General features: G+C 46.2%; 1 protein-coding gene across 1 annotated transcript; it reads left to right on the top strand.

Moving 5' to 3' along the window:
- Positions 1 to 13195: 13195 nt before the first annotated feature.
- LOC136493361 (probable serine/threonine-protein kinase PIX13) lies at positions 13196 to 17098 on the top strand. Its single transcript, XM_066489437.1, has 6 exons — positions 13196 to 13477; positions 13717 to 14171; positions 14743 to 14878; positions 15148 to 15290; positions 15400 to 15523; positions 15671 to 17098. Exons 1-6 carry the CDS (start codon positions 13402 to 13404, stop codon positions 16123 to 16125), a joined length of 1389 nt encoding a protein of 462 aa, XP_066345534.1. The 5' UTR covers positions 13196 to 13401; the 3' UTR covers positions 16126 to 17098.
- Positions 17099 to 21670: the final 4572 nt, after the last annotated feature.

The raw sequence follows: 21670 nt of genomic DNA on the forward strand, positions 1-21670 counted from the left end.
CGTACGCAAGACCACGAAGAAATGAGCTCACAGAGGTGATCGAACGCTGGAGCGAACGCTGGGAAAGCAACCAGACGCTCCGATTAAGAGGCTCGACAACAGGCGTCAGCAGCAGCGACTGGACGCTAGACCAGACGCTGGCGGCAAAACGATCGGACGTAGAACTACAGTGTCTGATCGAGTACAGAGAGGTTCTAGAGCGACGAAATTGCGACCGGACACGTACGGTGGCAAGTGACCAGACACTGGCAGCGTTCGATCAGTTGATCACGTCTCCAACGGTCAGGACAACCAGACGCATCCGATCAAGACATGATCAGCGTCCGGTCAGTAGCAGAAAAGCGGGATTTCGTCCCCAACGGCTACTTTCTCAGTGGGGCTTATAAATATAACCCTCAACCGACCATTTGAGGTGTGTGGAGCTAAGGAAACATACCAAGGGTGTTGATACATCATTTTAGTGATCTCTACTTGCATAGTGCTTAGTATTTTATTAGGTGATTAGCATAGGTGCTTTGCGAAGTGCTTAGGTTGATTAGACCACCACTTATGCGCTTGCTCTAGGTTTAGGCCTAGTGTTTAGTGAGATTTGCATATCTCTTACCACTCGGTACTTGCACGCACCATTATTGTACAACGGAGGGGCCTGTAGTGTTGCAAGATCACACCAACCGCGTTTGTGGTGTGGCCGCCACCGTGTACCGGAGGGAACAAGGCACGCGGCATTTCGGCCGAAAGCTTGATTGTGAAGATGGTGGAGAGCATCTGGGAGAGGCTTACCGGAAAGCACGTCGGAGACCCACTTGTGCGTGGGGAAGGCCCGAGGCTATCCACAAAGTTACCCGATCAAGAGCTTGGCCCTTGCGAGGGATTCCTTGCGAGGGGCTCCAACGAGGACTAGGGGAAAGCTTGTGCGCTTCTCGATACCTCGGTAAAAATACCAGAGTCGTCAACGGGAGTTTGCATATCTCTACCTTGCTCTTTAGCTTCCGTATTTACATTAATCGTATTACTTCTTTTGCGGTAGAGATAGCAACACACTAGCAAAACTATAGTTGCACATTTAGATAGTTTATCTATTGCATAGGTTTTGCTAAGGTTAGAAAAAATATGCCATTATTTAGAGTTAGAATTTTAAGTTGCCTAATTCACCCCCCCTCTTAGGCGTCACGGTCCACTTTAATTGGTATCAGAGCCGGTTGGCTCAATTTGGACTTTTGGTTTAACCGTCGTTGAACCGACGCTATTTAGAGTGGTTGGGATAGATACCTCTAGGCCTCCGTATTTTGACGGCATTAACTTCCTCTATTATAAAGCTTGAATGGTTTGCTACCTTGAGGTGGTTGATTTAGGAGTTTGGAGATTCACTCGTGATGGGATGAAAACCATTAAGAATCTCGATAAACCCACGAAGAGTGAAGAAAAAGTAAATTCATTTCAATGCTAGAGCTAAAAATTGCTTGTTTGACTCATTTAGTATGGACGTATTTAACCAAGTGTTTACTTTAAATATGGTACATGAAATTTGGTTAAAACTCTAAGAGCTCCATGATGGCACATCTAATGTCTGTGAGCAAAAACATTGCCTAGCTAAACAAAATCATGATTCCTTTACAATGAATGATGATGAGCTCGTTTGTGATATATATTCTCGTTTGAATCTAATTATCAATGAGCTCCATTCAATAGGATTAACAAAGCTAGATGATGCGGACATCATAAGGAAGATCACCTCCGTGCTACCACAAAAGAAATATGTAAGCATCATCACCATCCTTCACAACATGGAGAACTTGAGCACCATGACCCCGGGCATAGTCATTGGCAAGATAGTGACATTTAAAATGTCACGTAAGATGGGTCAAGGCAAAATCTCTTCATCGAGCAAAGGCAAAGCTCTCGCATGTAGCAAGAAAAAGAAGATGAAGGGCAAGCAAGTTAAGACAAGCTCAAGCTCAAGCTCCTCAAGTGAAGATGAAGAAGACAAGGATGATGATGATGATGATGATTCAAGTGAAGATGATGAATCTTTCTCCTCCACCTCCGACCTTGATGAAGAATCAATCAAACTAATCAACAAGGTGGAGAAGATGATCCAAAGGCTCAATGTCAAGGATGTGCCCATCCAAATCTAAGATCTCATTTTCACCAATCAAAGAAATGAGCAAAGAAAGAGAGGATGCTATGGATGCAGCGAGTTGGGGCATTTTGTGGAAGTTTGTCCAAATAAGCCCACACCCAAAACAAAGAAGAAGGCGTGCAAGAACCAAGCCCTCACATCAATAAGGTCTTGGGATGATTCTTTAAGTGAAGAAGAACACCATCACAAGAGATGAGGGCGCAAGCACTCATCATCAAGCTCTTCTCATATGTGCCTTATGGCATGAGGTAACAAAAGCTCATCCTCTAGTGAGAGTGATAGTGATAATGAAATACCTTCTTATGATAAAATTATGCAATAAAATCTTAATTATGCTAAAGTTTGCACTAGTCAACAAAAGAAGCTTGAAAAATTAAAAGAGAGGCTAGATAGTTCACAAGAAGCATATAAAACTTTGCTTGAACAATATGAGAACTTTGCTAATCTCAATGTTGAACTATCTACTAAAATTGAGAAACTTGAGGCTAATGCAACAACAAATGCATGCACAATCAATGATGAGCAACTTATAAAAAATGAAAAATTAAAAGAAAAGTTAGCTAGCTCACAAGATGCTTATAAAAGTTTGCTTGCTAAAATGGAAACCATATGCAAACATTGTGATGAGCTAACTAATAAAGTTGCTAATCTTGAAGCCGTTAGTACAACCCCCACCAAGACATCTAAAAGGAAAAGCTCTATCTTTAACATGCCTAAAAAGAATGCTTATACTTCTTGTAATGACTTATGTTTAGACTCATCTTTGTGCAACCAAGTTTGTGTTGAGAAAGTTGTTGTAGATACATGCACACAAGAGGTTGCAAAGGAGAATGAGCAACTCAAGCAAGATTAGCTCGCCTCACCAAGGACTTGACTCAAGTGAAAGGCAAGACGAAGCAAGCCCAACTTCATCAAGATAACACCGTCAAAGAAGTGAAGAAGCTTGATGAAGGACAAACCGTGGTTTACTACGTGTGCCATAAGGAAGGGCACAAGTCCTATGAGTGCAAGGTGAAGAATGGAGGAGTAAAGAAGAAAGAGAAGAAGCAAACAAGCAAGCTCTCCAACACCTACACTAACAAGGTGGACAAGAAGGCCTCCACACCATACTAAAGTATGGGTGTATTTCATAGGGTGCATCATAATGGACAAAATCATTGCCAAGTGGGTTAGTGAATACTATGGACCCAAATTCCCCTTCCCATATTAGGTAACTAGATTCAATTTCCTTCAAGTAGTATCAATTTGCATTTTCTATAAGTGGTATTTCTTACAAATTGATATCTTTAAGCATCTAGTTACTTTTCATGCCTATGTTTGCATTTGCATGCTTATATCTTTTGTTATGCATACACTAGGTATGTCTTATGGTAGGCTTGCTCGGTTCCATTCTTAACCCTTGGAGCAAACCTACATGGTTTAAAATTGTTTAGGAGCTCGACACATAGCTTATCTTTTAATTGTTCATCTAATATGTGCCAAAGTTTAAATTGTAGATAATTTCTTCTGAATATCATCTTCGAAAATGATTCTCATATTCATGAGATGTCATCTTTCAAGTGGTATTATTGATTCTAAAATCAATGTGCATGACTTCTACAAGTATCCCACACTTGTGTGCACAAATTTAGGGGGAGGTTACTCTACAAGTTGGATGCTTTGAGACTAACACCTTTTCAAGCTTATCATGTGTGTAGTAGTCTCATTACAAGGAAAATGGAGTCCCCGGAGTTAAGCATCATACTTCAAATATCCACCACCTATTACAAGTGGTAGAAATCAAATTGGTTTCCACATGTGGTATTTCTAAACCAATATCATCATGTTGATTTTATTTTGATATTTATATGCTTTCTCCATACATTATATAGATTAAATTCCCTTGAGCAATAATTTGCCAAATATGCATATACTTTGCCTTCTACCATATGTATGCATATATTTAGGGGGAGCTTAATCTATATAATGTGAGAGTCAAATTTTGTGACCTATTCCATTCTACACACAAAGGATCACAAAGTTTGACCCTCCCTTGTGCTACTAATGTCTTCCTTTTCGGTGTTTGATTCCAAAGGGGGAGAATTTAGAGGACCAAAAGCTAGATCATAATAATTTACTAGTGGTAATGGTCTATAAGTGGTAATGGTCCGAGAAAGAGAGGATAGTGGATTATGGATTAGTCTATGTAGTGAGGAGAATTTGTAGGAAGCAAGGCTTAAATCAATAATGCCACATGGGGACATTTGCAAGGGCAAGATAAGTTTTCATGTGGTATCCACTTAGTTTTACAAGTAGTATGTTTTAGCATCATATAATCTTGCCCGTTGCATTGCATCCTAGTAAGTAGGTAGTTTTCAAATTTCAAAATTTTTATTATTTGCTTGCTTTGGTCGTATTGTCGTCAATCACAAAAAAGGAGGAGATTGTAAGGAAAATTGACCATTGGCCCATTTACTTTGGATTTTGGTGTTTGATGATCAACACAACCAAATTGGACTAATGAATTTGCAAGTAATTGTTACGTAGGTCAATAGGATGCAAGACGTGACTTGGACGAAGGCGACGTGATGATCCGATGATCAACACCATAAGCAAGACCCTAGGAGCACAAGAGAAGACCCAAGATATCAAGTAAAGTCCAAGTATGAAGATAGGAACCAAGCCGTACGCAAGAACACGAAGAAACGAGCTCATAGAGGTGACCGGACGCTGGACCGGACGCTGGGAAAGCAACCGGACGCTCTGATCAAGAGGCTCGGCAACAGGCGTCAGCAGCAGTGACCGAACGTTGGACCGGACACTGGTGGCAAAATGACCAGACGCAGAACTGCAACGTCCGATCGAGTATAGAGAGGTTCTAGAGTGGTGAAATTGCGACCGGACGCGTCCGGTGGCAAGTGATCGGATGCTAGCAGCGTTTGATCAGTTGATCGCGGCTCCAACGGTCGGAACGACTAGACGCTTCTGGTCAGGACGTGATCAGCGTCCGGTCAGTAGCAGAAAAACGAGATTTCGTCCCCAACGGCTACTTTCTCAGTGGGGCTTATAAATACAACCCCAACTGACCATATGAGGTGTGTGGAGATAAGGAAACATACCAAGGGTGTTGATACACCATTTTAGTGATCTCCACTTGTGTAGTGCTTAGTGTTTTATTAGGTGATTAGCATAGGTGCTTTGCAAAGTGCTTAGGTTGATTAGACCACCGCTTATACGCTTGCTCTAGGTTTAGGCCTAGTGTTTAGTGAGGTTTGCATACCTCTTACCACTCGGTGCTTGCGCGCACCATTGTTGTACATCGAAGGGGCTTGTAGTCTTGCGAGATCACACCAACCGCGTTTGTGGTGTGGCCGCCACCGTGTACCGGAGAGAACAAGGTCCACGGCGTTTTGGCCGGAAGCTTGATTGTGAAGACGGCGGGGAGCATCCAGGAGAGGCTTATCGAAAGGCACATCGGAGACCCACTTGCACGTGGGGAAGGCCTGAGGCTATCCACGGAGTTACCCGACCGAGAGCTTGGCCCTTGCAAGGGGCTCCTTGCGAGGGGCTCCAACGAGGACTAGGGGGAAGCTTGCGCGCTTCTCGATACCTTGGTAAAAATACCGGAGTCGTCAACGGTAGTTTGCATATCCCTACCTTGCTCTTTAGCTTCTGCATTTACATTGATCGTATTACTTCTTTTTGCAGTAGAGATAGGAACACACTAGCAAAACCGTAGTTGCACATTTAGATAGTTGATATATTGCATAGGTTTTGCTAGAGTTAGAAAAAGAGGTCATAGTTTAGAGTTAGAATTTTAAGTTGCCTAATTCACCCCCCCCCCTCTTAGGTGTCACGGTCCACTTCAAAGAAAAAAATATGACTCCAAAGGAAATATAGAAAGATATAAAATTGAAATGAATTCGATGAATACCAATGATGTTTGAGACTTAGAAGTAATTCCTAACGGAACCAAAACAGTAGGCTGTTAATGGGTCTACAAGACAAAATATGACTCCAAAGGGAATGTAGAAAGATATAAAGCATAACTTGTGGTAATATGCTTTACGCAAAGAGAATGAATAGATTACGATAAGAGTTTTCTCTCCAGTCTCATGCAAGGATTCTTTAGAATTGAAATGGTGTTATTGGCGCATTAAAATTTAGAGTTACATCAGATAGATGTAAAGATGACATTCCTCAACGGGGATTAGTATGAAAAACGTTTACATGGCACAACCCAAAAGGTTTTGTCATGGAAGAAAAGAGCATATGGGATGCCACCTGTAAAAATCCATTTATGGATTAAAAGTAAGTCTCTAAACTGTAGTATTTGAAGTTGATGAAACAATGAGAAAGTTTGGGTTTTAAGGAAAATGAGAAGGACAATAGCGTTTATGTGAAGTTCAAGAATGAAACATTCTTTTTTCACATCCTGTGAATAGATAACATTCTGCTCACTAGTAGTGATGTTAATCTGTCATTGAAGAAGAAGTTTTGTCCTCAAGTTTTAATGTGAATGATCTTGATGAAGCACCATTGGTTCTAGGAATCGGAATTCACCAAGATAGAAGAAAATGGGGGTATTAGGACTATCGCAAATGCATACTTAGAAAAGATCCTAAAGAAATAAAGTATACATACGAGTAAACCTACGCCTGCTCCTATAGTCATGGGTAATAGATTTGGAAACTTTAAGTGTTTCAGGAACCGATATGAGATCGATCAAATGAATATGCACTACTAGAAATCCTTTCATCTATAACGTTTTGGGTATGACGATCCCAAATTTGGTCACTGAACAAGGTTCATCAATGACGAAATTTTGTTATTCATCATGGATGACCGGTTTGGGCGTCAACCCCTTTGTTCAACTATGACAAAGTAGAAGAAATCGTCATAGAAATGTTGTGAACTTCGTCATAGAAGTGAAGCTCAGTAGTTTCACCGTTGAGGTCCCACCTGTCAGCCGAAATTTTTATCATAAAAGTGAAATTAAAAAAATGTACGGTGCCTAGGAATCGAACCTAGGACCTGCACTTCCCAAGCAAGATGGCTTACCATCACACTACAAATTTAGACGTGTTACAGAGTGGGAACATTAATTTATTATCTGTTTGAATAATTCATATATTAAAAAAATGTGCGGTGCCTGGGAATCGAACCCAGCACCCTTCACTCAGAGTCAAGCTGCCTTACCATCAGAACACGACTTTGGTCATGCTCAGAGATGAATTTTTTTCTTATTCATTTATTGAATCAGTTCTATGACTCAAACCCAATCCAATCGTGCTACCCCCAGATCCAAACCCAACCCAAATCCGGCTGAGGGCGGGAGTAGGTTCTCCGCTGGCAGCGAGCCTCTCCGACGGCCAGCTCCGACGAACCGCTCTAGCAGCCTAGCTAGTACGGGATGCGCTGGCGGGCAACTGCTCTGGTGGTGTAGCGGGCTGCTCTGGCGGGCACCTGCTGCAGAGTAGGTTCTCCACCGGTGGCGTGCCTCTCGGGCATCTACGGCGAGCCTCTCCGGCGGACAGCTCTGGAGAACTGCTCTAGCAGCCTAGCTGGTATGGGATGCGCTGGCGGGCAGCTCCTCTGGCGACGTAGCGGCTGCTCTGGCGGGCACCTGCTGCAGCGTAGCTGCTTTGGTGTGCACTGGCGGCGTGTTAGGGTGGCTACTTCAGCTACTTAGAGGTATTGTCCCCTCCCATTGCTTGCAATTTGTAGAGCAGTAGATGTTTAGACAAGGATTGGTAGAGCAGTTCATGGCTTTTGTTCAGATACTTAGGCCTATTTTTTTGCATTCAGAAGATGGACAGAACATGGATTCATGCTACTCGGTTCAGCGATGAGTTCACTGCAGGTGTTGATCAGTTTATGTCTTTTGTTCGAGATAGATTCAGTTCGAATGATGCTATACGTTGCCCATGTCGCAATTGTCTGAATTAGTCTTCACGGAGTCTGAAAGATGTGCATGACCATGTTTATCTCCATGGATGGTCAGCTACATATACTCGGTGGGTACACCATGGAGAAGATTTTGATGTTGACATTGTGGAATTTGGAGAGGATGAAAATGTACCTGCCTATCTAGGTGATGTGGTAGATGTGGAGGAGCCCGACAATGAAGATGATCATGATTCGGTAGAGATGATTGTAGACTTGTACACAGCTGTACAACAAGATGGAGAACAACCTATGTTTGTGAAAGTTCTTGAAGATGCAAAACATGCTCTTTGCCCGGGTTTAGTTCAGTCTAGGTTCTCTTTTCTAGTAAGATTGCTACATATCAAGTCATACTATAGGGTCAGCAACATAGCATTCAGTGCATTTTTGAAGTTATTGTCAGGGCCATTCCCTAATTGTTGTCTTCCATATTCATATGACAAAGCAAAGAAGTATCTCAAAGAGTTGGGCCTTGGATATGAGTTAATCGATGTCTGTGACAATAACTGTGTGTTGTTTCGCAAAGGACTTGAAAAACATGACATCTGCCCAAAATGCAAGGAATCTAGGTGGGTAGATGGAGATGCTGCCAAACATATTCCTAAAAAGATTTTGAGATATTTTCCTCTTATACCAAGGCTGAATAGGATGTTTGCAAATAAAGCAACATCGGAGGAGACCCGATGGCACAAGGATAAAAGGGTTGCTGTGGAGAATGAAATGACCCATCTAGCTGATGGCTTAGCCTGGAAAGATTTTGAGAAATGCTGGAAGGTTGTGCATGGTTGAGAAATGCTAAGTTGGGTTCCTACATGCTTTCTAGAAGGTAGTGCATGGTTTGTCTGTACATGACTGTGAAATGCTATGTTGATGTTCCTATATGCTTGCTGGGTGAGATTAGTACATAGAAAGGATGTTCCTATATGATTGCTGGTTGTTACTTTTCCTATATGCTAGCAGGATGGTCCTATCTGTGCTTAGGAAATAAATAGTTGTCCCTATATGCTTGTTGGATGGCATTATTACATGGATAGGATATTCATATCTTTGATGTTCATGTACTTTAAAATGTATGCAGCAATATGTTTTGTGATGGTTTTCATAACTTGGCTTGTGAAATAGATTCTGCATAATGAACTTACTAATGTTGCACCTGTTTGCTGTAGAGTACCATGGAAGATATGTTGGCCCAGCCTGCTCAAGACTTGGAGACACCAAGATCTAGTACTGAGATAGTTTCGAAGGTTCTCTCACAAACTAGTGCAGCTTGTACATTCCTCAAGAATGCTGGTATTGAAACACCAGTAAGCAAGTCTGCTGCATCAGCTGCAAGAGAGGCACAACTTCGGGAATAGCTACAGGTGGAGAAGGAATGGGCTGATAATCTTGAAGAACAACTGGTCCATCTGAAGAAGAAAGCTGCAGAAACAGAAGAATCCATGGCCAGGACCCAAGAAGTTGTGCTCAAGAACCAGCAAGAGCTGGAGGAGTTCAAGAAGAAACAAGAAGCTAATGATATGATCCTTCAGCGCATCTTGGGCCTCAACTCAGGTAATCGAGCTACTTAGCTTGTTCCTGTCCTGCCTAGGTTCCTCTACAGTCCATGGTTGTGCTAGGCCGTGTCGCTACTCCTGGTACTCGTGTCGCTACTGTTGGTACTCATAATAAGTTGCTGAACTTGGTCTGTCAGTTGTCGCTTGTGAACTTATTCTGTGATTGCCTGGTCTGTGGAACTTGTTTGTGAACTTGTGGTTCAAGTGATGTGAACCTATGGAACTTGTGGTTCCCCTATGTTTGTGGTTCCCCTATGTTTGGGAACTTTGGTTGTGAGAACATTTAAACATGTGATGTATAAACTGTGTATGATGTATGAATTGTTGTATGTGGTAAATTATGTTATGTTTCTGGAATGAGTGATCAGGCACGACTACAGCCTGTATTTTATCCAATCAAAGAATTTATGACGAAAAAACGTCATCGTTCACGCACTGCCACGTCATCGCCAGTGTTAAGATAATGCCACGTGTCAACCTCTCAGAAATACATGTGTCAACCTCTCAGAAATACACGTGTCAACCTCTCAGAAATACATGTGTCGACCTCACAGAACATACACGTGTCAACCTCATATTGAAACACGTGTCAACCTTATTTTAGGACACGTGTCGTACTCATAGTCACACACGTGTAAACCTTAGCTTAAGACACGTGTCGTCCTGAGCGAATGAAACACATCAACATTACCGTCATACATGTGTCCACTACAACGCCCGCTGAAATAGTTCAGTGACGGTGCCCAAATCGTCACGGATGTAAACTTATCTATGATGAAACACGACAAATCGTCACAGTGCAACATTTGTGACGCTACAAAGATGACGAACAAAATTTCGTCATAACTTCGTCATAGATATATTTCCATGACGCTTTTAGCGTTTACTATGACATTATTAGATCGTCTCAGATGTGCACTTTTTTAGTAGTGATGGTTCCATATGCTTTAGCTATTGGAAGCTTGATGAGTGTACAAGTACAAGTAAAAATTTATCCTGACGTAGTTTATGTATCTAGAATATTTTAGCAGAAGTCCAGTCCAGATATAGATCACTAAAATAGAGTTGAGAATATCTTGCAATTTTACAAAGTATCATAGGCCTCATGCTGAGTAAGAAAGAATAAGTACTCTCAAATAGTTGAGGGTACAAATGTTAAGTCATGGCGAGATGTGTAGTGAAATCCACAGTAGTTGCTAACACTCGCAGTTGGAGTATTATTGTGGAAAAACATCAAAGAAATAGTTGTGGTGTCATCAGTGATGCATACCATGATATAGCTTGACATGAGGCTTAAGGAACAGGTAAAAGGAGGTTAAGGGAATTTGTACCCGGATTTAACAATGGTAGACAACAGCAATGACTATTTAAAGTAAATTAACTCCTAAGATAACATGTCAAGTGTGCTGTCAAATATATTGACACTAAGTTATATGTTGTAAAGAAGAAAATCTAGAATCATTTTAAAAGCATTTAGCACATACCTACCGAGTAAGCACTTGCAGATCCGCTTATCAAAGGCTTACCACCCAGTGCGTTCAGAGAACACACAGTCGACATGGGTTTATGGGAAAGCCTATGATTTCTAGATACTAAGGGCCTAGTTGAGTGCCTGTCTCAAAACAGAGAGGTGCATTGTAGCTTTTAAATCTAATGACAACTGACCATGACGATGAAGCATGCTCTATACATTTATCTGTGATGGAATGGGAAAAAGACAAATAAAGTTGATTTAAGTATGAGGTGAGATCAAAGGGGAGATTATTAGTGTTGATCTCATCCGACTCGCCCCAACAGTCGAGTCGGGCCTTGATCCAGTACTCTGATCAGGGGCATCCAACTAAACCAAGGTTGGTGGGCCCCCGTCGCGCAGCACAATATAGAGGAAGGTGGGGGCTAGAGCGCAGACAAGAGGTTCACCTGAGCCGCTAGACGCACCACCTACTTCATATCCCTAGACCGATCGAGAGGGGGGGAGGCTGCCGGTGACGGGAAGCGCCACCACCGCCTCTACGCCACGCCGGACGTCTACACCACGTCGGACTCCACTGCGTCTTCTACCCCGCCACCGCCGCCACCGCCACCAGATCCACCGCCGCCGGACGACGCCACCGACTGGACCTCGATATGGATGGCTCATCCTCCTCCAAAGCCGACGGTCAGCCACTCCTACATCTCTCTCACTGTCTCCCTTTCTGTATCATGTTATAAGTCGAATTGAACTAAACCAGTAACGAATACACCCTCTAATCTGCACCTAGGTGGATCCTAAGGCCTATCACTAATCAACTAGGAGCAAGTCAATCATCACCGCAGTTAAGGACTGCTTTTTATATAAAAAAAGTGTCTATCAAGTCAATGCATATGAAATTCTCAGATCGATTCGGTCTCGATATGTTGGTGCTGCTGCTGCAGCATGCAAGAGCTAGGATAGGACACGGATCGATCGGTCCATAAAATATCGAGACCTTGCTTTTACCAAACAAGTCAACTTTGCTTTGCTTTGCTTGCTACTAATTGATATCATAACTTACGCTATGCTTTTTATCTAAAATCGTTGCCGAAACCATGAACTTTACATGGGATCGAGGTTAATGCTCGAGGCTGGGCCCCGCTCGCATACAAAAGGCGGATGACCTGGTTGCTTTTGTTCACTAGTGGTGGTAGGCTTTGCGTACCGGGAGTAGTGTGGGCTCCAAGAAAAGTCCGAGCTGTGTGCCCTCATCAGTCAGTTCAAGACGAACCATATATAGATTGGAAAGATTTTGTTCATATGAGGCCCAAAGGCCAAAAGCAAGAGATACCGTATCCAATTGTTGGGGAAAAAGGTGTGATGTCCTCGCTAGCTCCAGCAGCCAAATTAACTTGGGTTCCTTCAAAACCTACTAGTTCAGGCGGCGCTGTATCATTAATTGTTTGATGCGTGCCAACAAAAGATTTTTCATTTCACTAAGGTGCCGTTTGGCTGGTCACAAAAGTCGGCTTGTCCGACTTCTTTTTTCAACCGAAACAACATTTTTCTCTCGCAATAGTTCAGTCGAAACAGTATTTTTCGGCAGCGAACGGCCCCGGTAAAGCACGGTAATAGTTCAGCACTAGGACTCGTAAACCTGTCCGTTTCAGACACAGAGCTTTCGGCACATCAGTTTCTGGCTCTGCCCATCCATCAATCTAGAGAACGAACGATCGAACCTGCAGCAGAACACACAGCCCGTCGTACGCTATTGATTTGCCCGACGGACCACCAAAATTCCTCCACCGGCAGTACGTGTGGCCTGGCCGGATCTAGACAAGTCCAACACGTGCCCTATAAATCGTGACAAGTTGCCTCGAAATCCACCAGGAATGATGCGATAGATATGAACGATAGCAGAGGGAAAGCAGAGAGACCTTGCAAGTTGCCAAACGGCATTTGACCTCGCCGAAGTAAACGCACGGGCGGGCCTTCCTTTCCTTCCCGACTCCTGCACTGCGCTTTATTAGGCGAAACATGATGTCGAGTGTGTTGATACACACACACTGCCGTCTCGAGCGGGCGCAGAGGAAGACAGATGCATGCATGCCATTGCCTCCACGACGACAGCAGCAGCAGCACCAACCAGTCGAAAGGTAAAGGTCTTCCATAACGCGTAAGCCTCGGCGATCGCACAGGTACGGGGTACGGGCCGCCGGCCGCGCCCCCTTTTTATATATCACAGCGAGAGCACAAGAAACGAAACAGAGGAACCCAGGAGAAGAGAGAAGGCGGCAGACCACCAGACGGAGCCTCCCTCTGCTGCTTCCATGGGGAACTGCCTCGGCTCGGAGGAGGCGGAACTGGAGGCCGTGAAGAACTCGGGTCACCATGGACAACCCCAAGGTACTGTACCAACACCAACGCTTGCCTGGATTGCATTTCCTGCTTACTTTCTGCTAGCAGCCTTACCTAGACGGCGCGGCACGATTGTTTCTGGCTTGATTCCTGCATCGGTTTAGGTCGGCTGGTTTCTTGGCTTTTGACACGATTCATTGAGCTTGAACAGCTCGAGACTCATGTCTGCTACCTCCATCCCGATCCTATTGCTCATGACCAGTGTCTTGTTTTTTTTTCCTTTCCAGCAGCAGCTACGGCAGCTCCAACCATGGCGCCACCCAAATCCGAGGGTTCCATGAGCTCAGGGCCGCCCAGCAGCAGCAGGTCCCCTGGCCCGTCCATGAACAGCAGCGCCGCGACGACGGGCCGAAGCGGCAGCGGCAGCACCAGCACCAGCACCAGCAGCGGCTCGAGGCCACTCGCTGCCGCCGCCGACACGTACCCGGAGGAGGAGGAGGAAGAGGCGAAGGAGGGGAGGATCCTGGAGACGCCCGACCTCCGCATCTTCACCTTCGCGGAGCTGAGGGCCGCGACGCGCAACTTCAAGCCCGACACGGTGCTGGGCGAGGGCGGGTTCGGGCGGGTGTACAAGGGCTGGGTCGACGAGAAGACCATGAACCCGACGCGCTCCGGCATCGGCATGGGCGTCGCCGTCAAGAAGCTCAACCCCGAGAGCGTGCAGGGCCTGCAGGAGTGGCAGGTGCGTCTCGTTCGTATGAACACGCCGCCGCGATTATCCAAGCTACTACTACTCTTCTACTGCCATCAGCTCGCTACTTTAGTTGCTGCCGACCGTGACGACGTGGACAGCGTCGTTCGTGCGGGGTTTACCAACCGGAGTTTGCTTCTCTTTAGATTTGGACTAGCTCAATGTGCTGGGGATCGCAGGGCTGGGACCATCGATCCGTAGCTTGCAGCCGGTAGGCGGTAGCAGATTCCAATCCCATCCATACCGCGTGTTCACGTGGCCGGTGCCCCAATCCATCGTTTTCAAATGTTCATACATACTCGTACGCGAATGCCGCGCCGCTTTGTTGCGTCTTGCGTGGGAACGGGATACAATAAACTGCGTAGAAGCTGGCGCCGACCTGGCGGCCAAGCCTCCGCTCCGGTCTGATCGCTTCAGTTCCCGGCGTCCCCGCGGGCGATGCGCGTGGCGTGGCCGTGGGCGACGGCCGACGGGCGCCCGTTCCGACGCCGCGTTCGCCGACTGATTCTGATCTACTAGTAATCTTAACCCGTGACGTTTTGGCGCGGTGGGAATTTTGCAGTCCGAGGTGAACTTTATGGGGAGGCTGTCGCATCCGAACCTGGTGAGGCTGCTGGGCTACTGCGTGGAGGACAGGGAGCTGCTGCTCGTGTACGAGTACATGCCCAAAGGCAGCCTGGATAACCACCTGTTCAGAAGTGAGTCCTTTTTCTCTTTGGAATGTGGCTTTCTTCTTTGTCTACTTCCGCGCAAGTACACACCGATTGGTTTGATAAAGACTGAGTTGACTTTGCTGAAACCTATAGTATATGCTGTTTAGCTGCTTTCTTTTGTCCCTTTCTTCTTTTTATCGAGATGCATGTCGCAATCAGCCATCTCAGGCTATAGGCCCGGTTTAGTACCCAGGTTTTTGATGATGAAAGGAAGTGTAGAAGGTAGAATAACACGATCTCTTGCGACTAAACAGAGGGCGGCTCCTTCGAACCATTCTCCTGGAACCTTCGGCTGCGCATCGCCATTGGCGCGGCGCGTGGCCTCTCCTTCCTCCACTCGTCGGAAAAGCAGGTGATCTACCGAGACTTCAAGGCCTCAAACATCCTCCTCGACACGGTACATTCACCTCATGTCTCTCTCCGTGCGTACTCCCTAAGTCCCATACCATTCCCATCAGGACGACACTTGACACACAAAACCCATGCTCTTCCGTGCCCTCCCGCAGAATTACAACGCCAAGCTATCCGACTTTGGTCTCGCCAAGAATGGCCCGACCGGCGGCGACAGCCACGTCACCACCCGGGTGATGGGCACGTACGGCTACGCTGCACCGGAGTACGTCGCCACAGGTACATACAGTCCTTAAACACCGTCCCACCAGTCCACCACCATCTTCTTGTCTCGCAATGAAGTCCACCGTACGTCCTTCAGTATTCCATATATGTTCCACACCAAACTTATACGTGCTCGCTGCTTGCGTATGCGTACGTCTTCAGGGCACCTGTACGTGAAGAGCGACGTGTACGGGTTCGGCGTGGTGCTGCTGGAGATGCTGACGGGCCTGCGGGCGCTGGACACGGGCCGCCCCGCGCAGCAGCACAACCTGGTGGAGTGGGCCAAGCCGTACCTGGCGGACCGGCGGAAGCTCGCGCGCCTGGTCGACCCCCGGCTCGAGGGCCAGTACCCATCCAAGGCGGCGCTGCAGGCGGCCCAGCTCACGCTGCGCTGCCTCGAGGGGGACCCCAGGAGCCGGCCCTCCATGGCGGAGGTCGTGCTGGCCCTCGAGGAGATCGAGCAGCTCAAGGTGCGGCCCAAGGGCGCGCTGCGGGATCGGGACGAAGCGGCGCGGCGCGGCGCGGGCACGGCCACGGCCAGGGGCGGTCGTTGCGCCCGAGGTCAGGGTCCGGCCGGGCGGGGAGCAGCAGCCACCACCACCAGTCCCCGAGCATGAGGTAGCTCGGATGCCGGCCCAGCACTGATCGAGCTGAGCTGCAGGTTTTTAGGTGGGCATCTCCCGGCGAGTGGAGGTTGGAGCACGCACGTTTGCGAGGTGCTTTTGGTCGCTTTTGTAGCAGGTTTCTGCGGCATGCAGATTGGCAGATTGACGAGGCCAGAAGGGTCATCTATTTGATTGTAGATGGCCCAAATGTTGGCTGGTACAGGCTCAGGAATCAGGACGATATCTTTCCCTTTGCCAGATTTTGTTGTACATAGGCTATGTAGTTTCAGGAATCTACTAGTCCAATGTATAATCAGCTAATCACTATTCAGGAAGATTAATAATTATTCAATCGAGTAAAACGGGAACAAGAAATTACCTGGACTAGCTCTTGTAGCCAGAGGTCAGGTCAGTCGATCACTCGATCAGGCCGATCGTCAGCCTGTCAGGCCCCTGCGTCATGCGATCCTGTCTGAGGAGGATCAAGGCATTTAGGCATCAGGCGGCTCTGGCTTGCTTCTTGATCGCTTGCCCGCCAGGTGACTGGCCCTTCTTCCGTCCCTCCGTCGGCGACTCGGCGATCAGTCCCTCGCGGGCAGACCCAGAGACAACTGAAATGAAACGATAGTGATGGCGGCGATCCAGACGGAAGACGGACGGCTTGCGCGCGGACTGTTTCGGCTTTCCCTGGGCTATAGGTTGCATATCTAGGTCTGGACTCTAGGTGGTCATGTGCACCTTCCCAAATCCCAATTGCCAAGGCCGGTCCTAAAGTAAACAGGAAAGCATGTAGGGGTAGGGGAATTGCGAGATGCGAGTGCGAAGGTGTGTTGTGGAAAGGATCCAAATGACCAAATGTGAAGGTTCTGCTAAGTAACAGTATTATAAATGGTTCACTTGAGGGAGCCTCCTGCTATTAACCAAAGAAGTCAGAGCTAATGATGCAAAAAATGACGGTCTCGAAAAAAAATGATGCAAAAAATGGCTTAGTTTCCAATTTATTTAGGAGGAGAGGGGGGCTCCTGCTACATTAGTCGCTTCGGTGGCGCTCATGGTTCATGAGACCCGAAGCTGAGGAGATCCTCCGAACGAGGCCAAAGAATCCATCAATTAGCAGAGCAGGGCCCTAAAGCCTATAGAATCCATTAATGAAGCTAGAGCTAGAGCAGCCAGTGGACCTGGCTCGGCCCACGGTTTCCCGGCCCGGCGCTCCCGTCTCCTGAGTTTTTATCTAGAGGAATTTCACCCCGCGCAGGGAAAAAAGTCTACAGACTGCATGCTATTCGTTGACTGAAAAAATACTATTCATAAACCAAACCAGCTCAAACGAACAGGGCGATAAACTCAACTTGGCACGTACCGAGCCCATTCAGCTTGGTCTCACACCCATCGCGTAGATGCGTAAACGAAACCAGATACAACTACGACGATCTAGCTCGTTCGATTGGCTGGTTCGTATCGTTGCTGATTCGTGAAGAAATACTACTGATTGATTTATATATAAAAAATACTATTCTGACTAAAAATTTACGACCATAAACGAATCGCCTGTGCTCGGCCCGTAGCCCGCACACTGCAGATCTTCTCTCAATAAAAAAAAGGGAACGCGACGACGCAGACGAACGAACATTCCTGACAAAGGCAAGTGGGGAGCTGGGGATGAATAAATAATCTCGCTAAAAACATTGTCAGCGATGCTCCACCACAGCTTCAATAGCCTGCGTGTTTGATTGGACTTGGGCAGTGGACTGGACACGACGGGTTTCAGTCCCTGTGCGCCCCAAACCCATTGCAACCACAACGCATTACACATCATTGGTGTGGTGGTGCCCAGGGCAAGTACACATGCACTGCACGCATACGGCATACGGTGTTTGGAGCCGCCGCGGTGCGCAGCACGCTGCAACAGCCAAGCCGGGAGAGGTCAGGAGGACAAGGACACCGAAAAGGCCCACCTGCACCGGCGTAGTACAGTCCGATAGCTCATCGGTAGCTGGCGCCGCTTTGGTTGGGGACGGACCACAACACTTGTCCAGGTCCTCCAGGAAGCAAGCAACAACCAACAGGTAACAGCCGTGCTGCGCGCTGTGTGCTACGGTGTATGTGCTGTGTGCTGTGCAATGTCCCCGGATGGATAGAGGCGTCCCGTTGTCCTCGATCGGGATGACGCCCGCCGGCGCGGCTCCCCTCGCCACCTCGCTTGCTCACCCCGAGGTCGATCGGTGCACAAGAGACGCGTGATGCGCGCGGTCCGCTGGTGCCGGTTAGCTTGTGCGCTAAGCGCCGGGCCTACGGCGTGCTCCATGCGGCGGGTTAAGGCTGGATAATTGGCTCGGCTCGCCTCGTTCTGGCTCGTTAAGATAACAAGCTAGCTTGGTTCGGCTCGGCTCGTTAAAAGCTCGAGCTGACTCGTTAAGCTCGTGAGCCAGGTATAAAAAATACATAAAATATAATATTTGTATTTATCTAAAGTTTGAGAATAATAATAATATAAAAGAAATGCATCTAGATCAGTTACCAGTTAATTTATAGGGTCTAGACCAATTACCAGTTAATTGTAAAGTGCAAGACATGAAGTAATATAAAAACTAATATAACTTTTGATATTTTTTTTCTACGCTCGTTTAGCTCGTGAGCGGCTCGCGAGCTTGCTCGAGTTGGCTCGTTATAGCTAACGAACTAAAATCTTGGCTCGGCTCAGCTCGTTATATAACGAGTCGAGCCGAGCCGAGTCGAGCCAGCCACAAGCCAAACAAGCTAACAAGCTTCGAGTTTTTCGTCTAGCCTTCTCTGCCTCCGCGCTTGCGTGCCACTGTAATACAGGCGTACTAGCCACGTATGGACTGTGAAAGCAATGCATACTGTGGAAAAACAACAGCCACCGTCCATCGGGGCAGCCGCAATGGCCGACTTATAAGTTAGCTTTTAGCATTTTTTATATTTGAGTAAAAGAGAGAGAAAAGCTAGTTCTTATTGAGAGCTAGGCTCATACATATATTTTAATATCATGTGAGAGTGTCATGTGAGCTTAATCATATTATGAGTTATTGCTGAAAGCTAGCACTATTGAAGAGATTGACTTAAAGCTAGTAAATGACTTATACTATTGCGGGTGCCTAACACTGTGGTAGTGTGGTCTGATCACTGATGTGCGGGGCAATGCAAGGGTCAGCTCAAGAATGCGCGCTGTCACAGTTAATTGGCAGTGTCTCCTGCAATTAATGGACCAACCAGGGCCGTCCGATTTGGACGACCAAGATGGCAAGATGGTAAGTTTAATTAATGGTCGACTGCTGCGACTGTTGAGCAACTACCTATCTGCAGTTACTCGCAGATTTGCGACCTCACACGGCTCTTCGCACACTGTTGGACTCACTCATCTAGGCTCTGTTCGGCTGTTCTGGATGGGCTTGCTGAGGCCGGCTTAGCTGGTCAATCAGCTGATTTGAATCAGCTCAGCACAAGCCAGCCAATCAGCTGCTGCTATAATTTGATTTGAATGAACTGGATTCAAATCAATTTATGGAGCCAATAAACCATAGTTGACGCCAACTCTCAGACCCATTCAAATACATGTCCGTCAACAAGTAACCACATTAACACATACAAGTTAGTACCAACCAGTTCTAATACCATTTCATTACATCTCACTCAAACGTGCTTCCAAGACCATTGAAATAACACTTCATTACAACAGCAGTACAAGGCACAGTTGCTAGCTGAACCAATTTGCAGGAATTATAACAACTCATTCGAATTCCTAAGATCGAATTACAACAATTCAATACAGCAGTACATTCATAAGTTGTCCATAACACTACTACTTGGAGGATTACTAGAGCATTTACAAAACTTGTAGGAGTTGCACAAAACATTTGCAATACCTACAGAAACATGCGCCTTCTAATATGCATATGTACTCCATGTACAACATCAACCTACATTGGCATACAATCCTACAATTTTCAATTGGTACAATTCCAGTACACTTACCTACTTACCTAAGTGGCATCTGTACAAAATTTTACCCTTTTCTAGGCACATAAGATTAAGCATGAAGGCAGTTCCCATGCAAAAGCCAACGACCCAACCATCAATGGGTACAACACCTCTGCACAATCATTGTCCCCACATCCCTAAAGATATGAACTCCCTAACCGCTGGCATACTGTTAGTATCATTGAGCTGAACCTAGGGAGACGGTGGGTAGGTTGAGGATCCTAATCCATGCTCCCTACTGAACAAGTAATTGTGGAGTGCAAAGCAAGATATTATAATCATCTTTTGCTTTGTTCGATGCCAGTACAGTACCCCATCAAGAATCTGCCGCCAGTTTTTTAGAACCCCAAATGTCTGTTCTACAACACTGCATAGCCTAAAATGAGTCAAGTTAAATTTCTCCTGTCGAGACAAGTCTCTACAGGTACACCCCTAAAATCATCCAGATAGTACCTTGTATTTCTGAAAAGACCCATGTATCTTAACTCCAGCGCGTAACCAGTGTCCACTAGATAGTAGCGGCCTACAACACATGAACCAATTGCACAATTAGGTTTTATGGACTGCACAAGCTACGGAAACAATGTAACACATGATTCATTGGTAGTAGTCACTCATCGGTTGGTGAACGCGGGAAGTTTGGTTCCTCCCAACATTCTTTGAGAACCGACATGTCATGCACCGAACCCGTCATTCCCACACCGACATATGTGAAGCGCCCATCCATGTCGCCAATGGCACAGACATTTATAGTTACATCTCCTTTTCTATTTATATGGTCAATTTTAGCCTCCTTGTTCACCCTAACTTTGACATGTGTGCCATCCAAAGCTACGGTCTAGTCCCTTCGGAGCTTGGAATAGGCCATTATTGCGGCTATATGGTTGACTATGATGAGGTTGATTATTTTTGTGATAACCATGAAATCGTATTTTGTTTCTTTTGCTAAGACATATATGATATAATTTTTTGTTTAAACAGAGCACTAGGAAATACAGGTGGGAATGTTATGATGGCCAAGCTAAGTTCTTGATAAACTAAAGGGGAAGAAAGTAATTGCACGGAAGAGGGGATATGGACCTGACTACGTCAACCTATTCATTAAACATCACAAAGACAAGATGCGTGAGTTTGCTAGATAGCACGGTATTTGTAACCCGATCGATGTTGGGCTTGACAAATGGGGATTGGAGAGACAGATCACGTTAGAGGAGGAGAGGGCAAGGAAGGAGGCAAGGGATGAGACAAGAGTACAGATGCAGATCTTGAACGAGCATGTTGTTGCATTATGTGCCAGTGAGTGCTTAAAATCCTATTTTTCGTTGCCTGATTTTAAATGTAATATAACCGCGTTGCTAACTGATTGCATTTTATACATGATGGGATTGGATGCAGCGAGGAACATGCTGCAGAGGTGGCTTGTGCAAGGTACGAGGAAAAGAAGTTAGATGAGCATAGAAAGCGAGCTGGTCACACCGTTGAATCACCGATTGTGTTGTCTGATGAGGCGAAGGAGGCTGAGGATGACACTGGTAGACTGAGCGAGCTCATCACTTTA

This window comes from Miscanthus floridulus, chromosome 11 (genome assembly GCF_019320115.1).
Source record: "Miscanthus floridulus cultivar M001 chromosome 11, ASM1932011v1, whole genome shotgun sequence".
NCBI lineage: Eukaryota > Viridiplantae > Streptophyta > Magnoliopsida > Poales > Poaceae > Miscanthus > Miscanthus floridulus.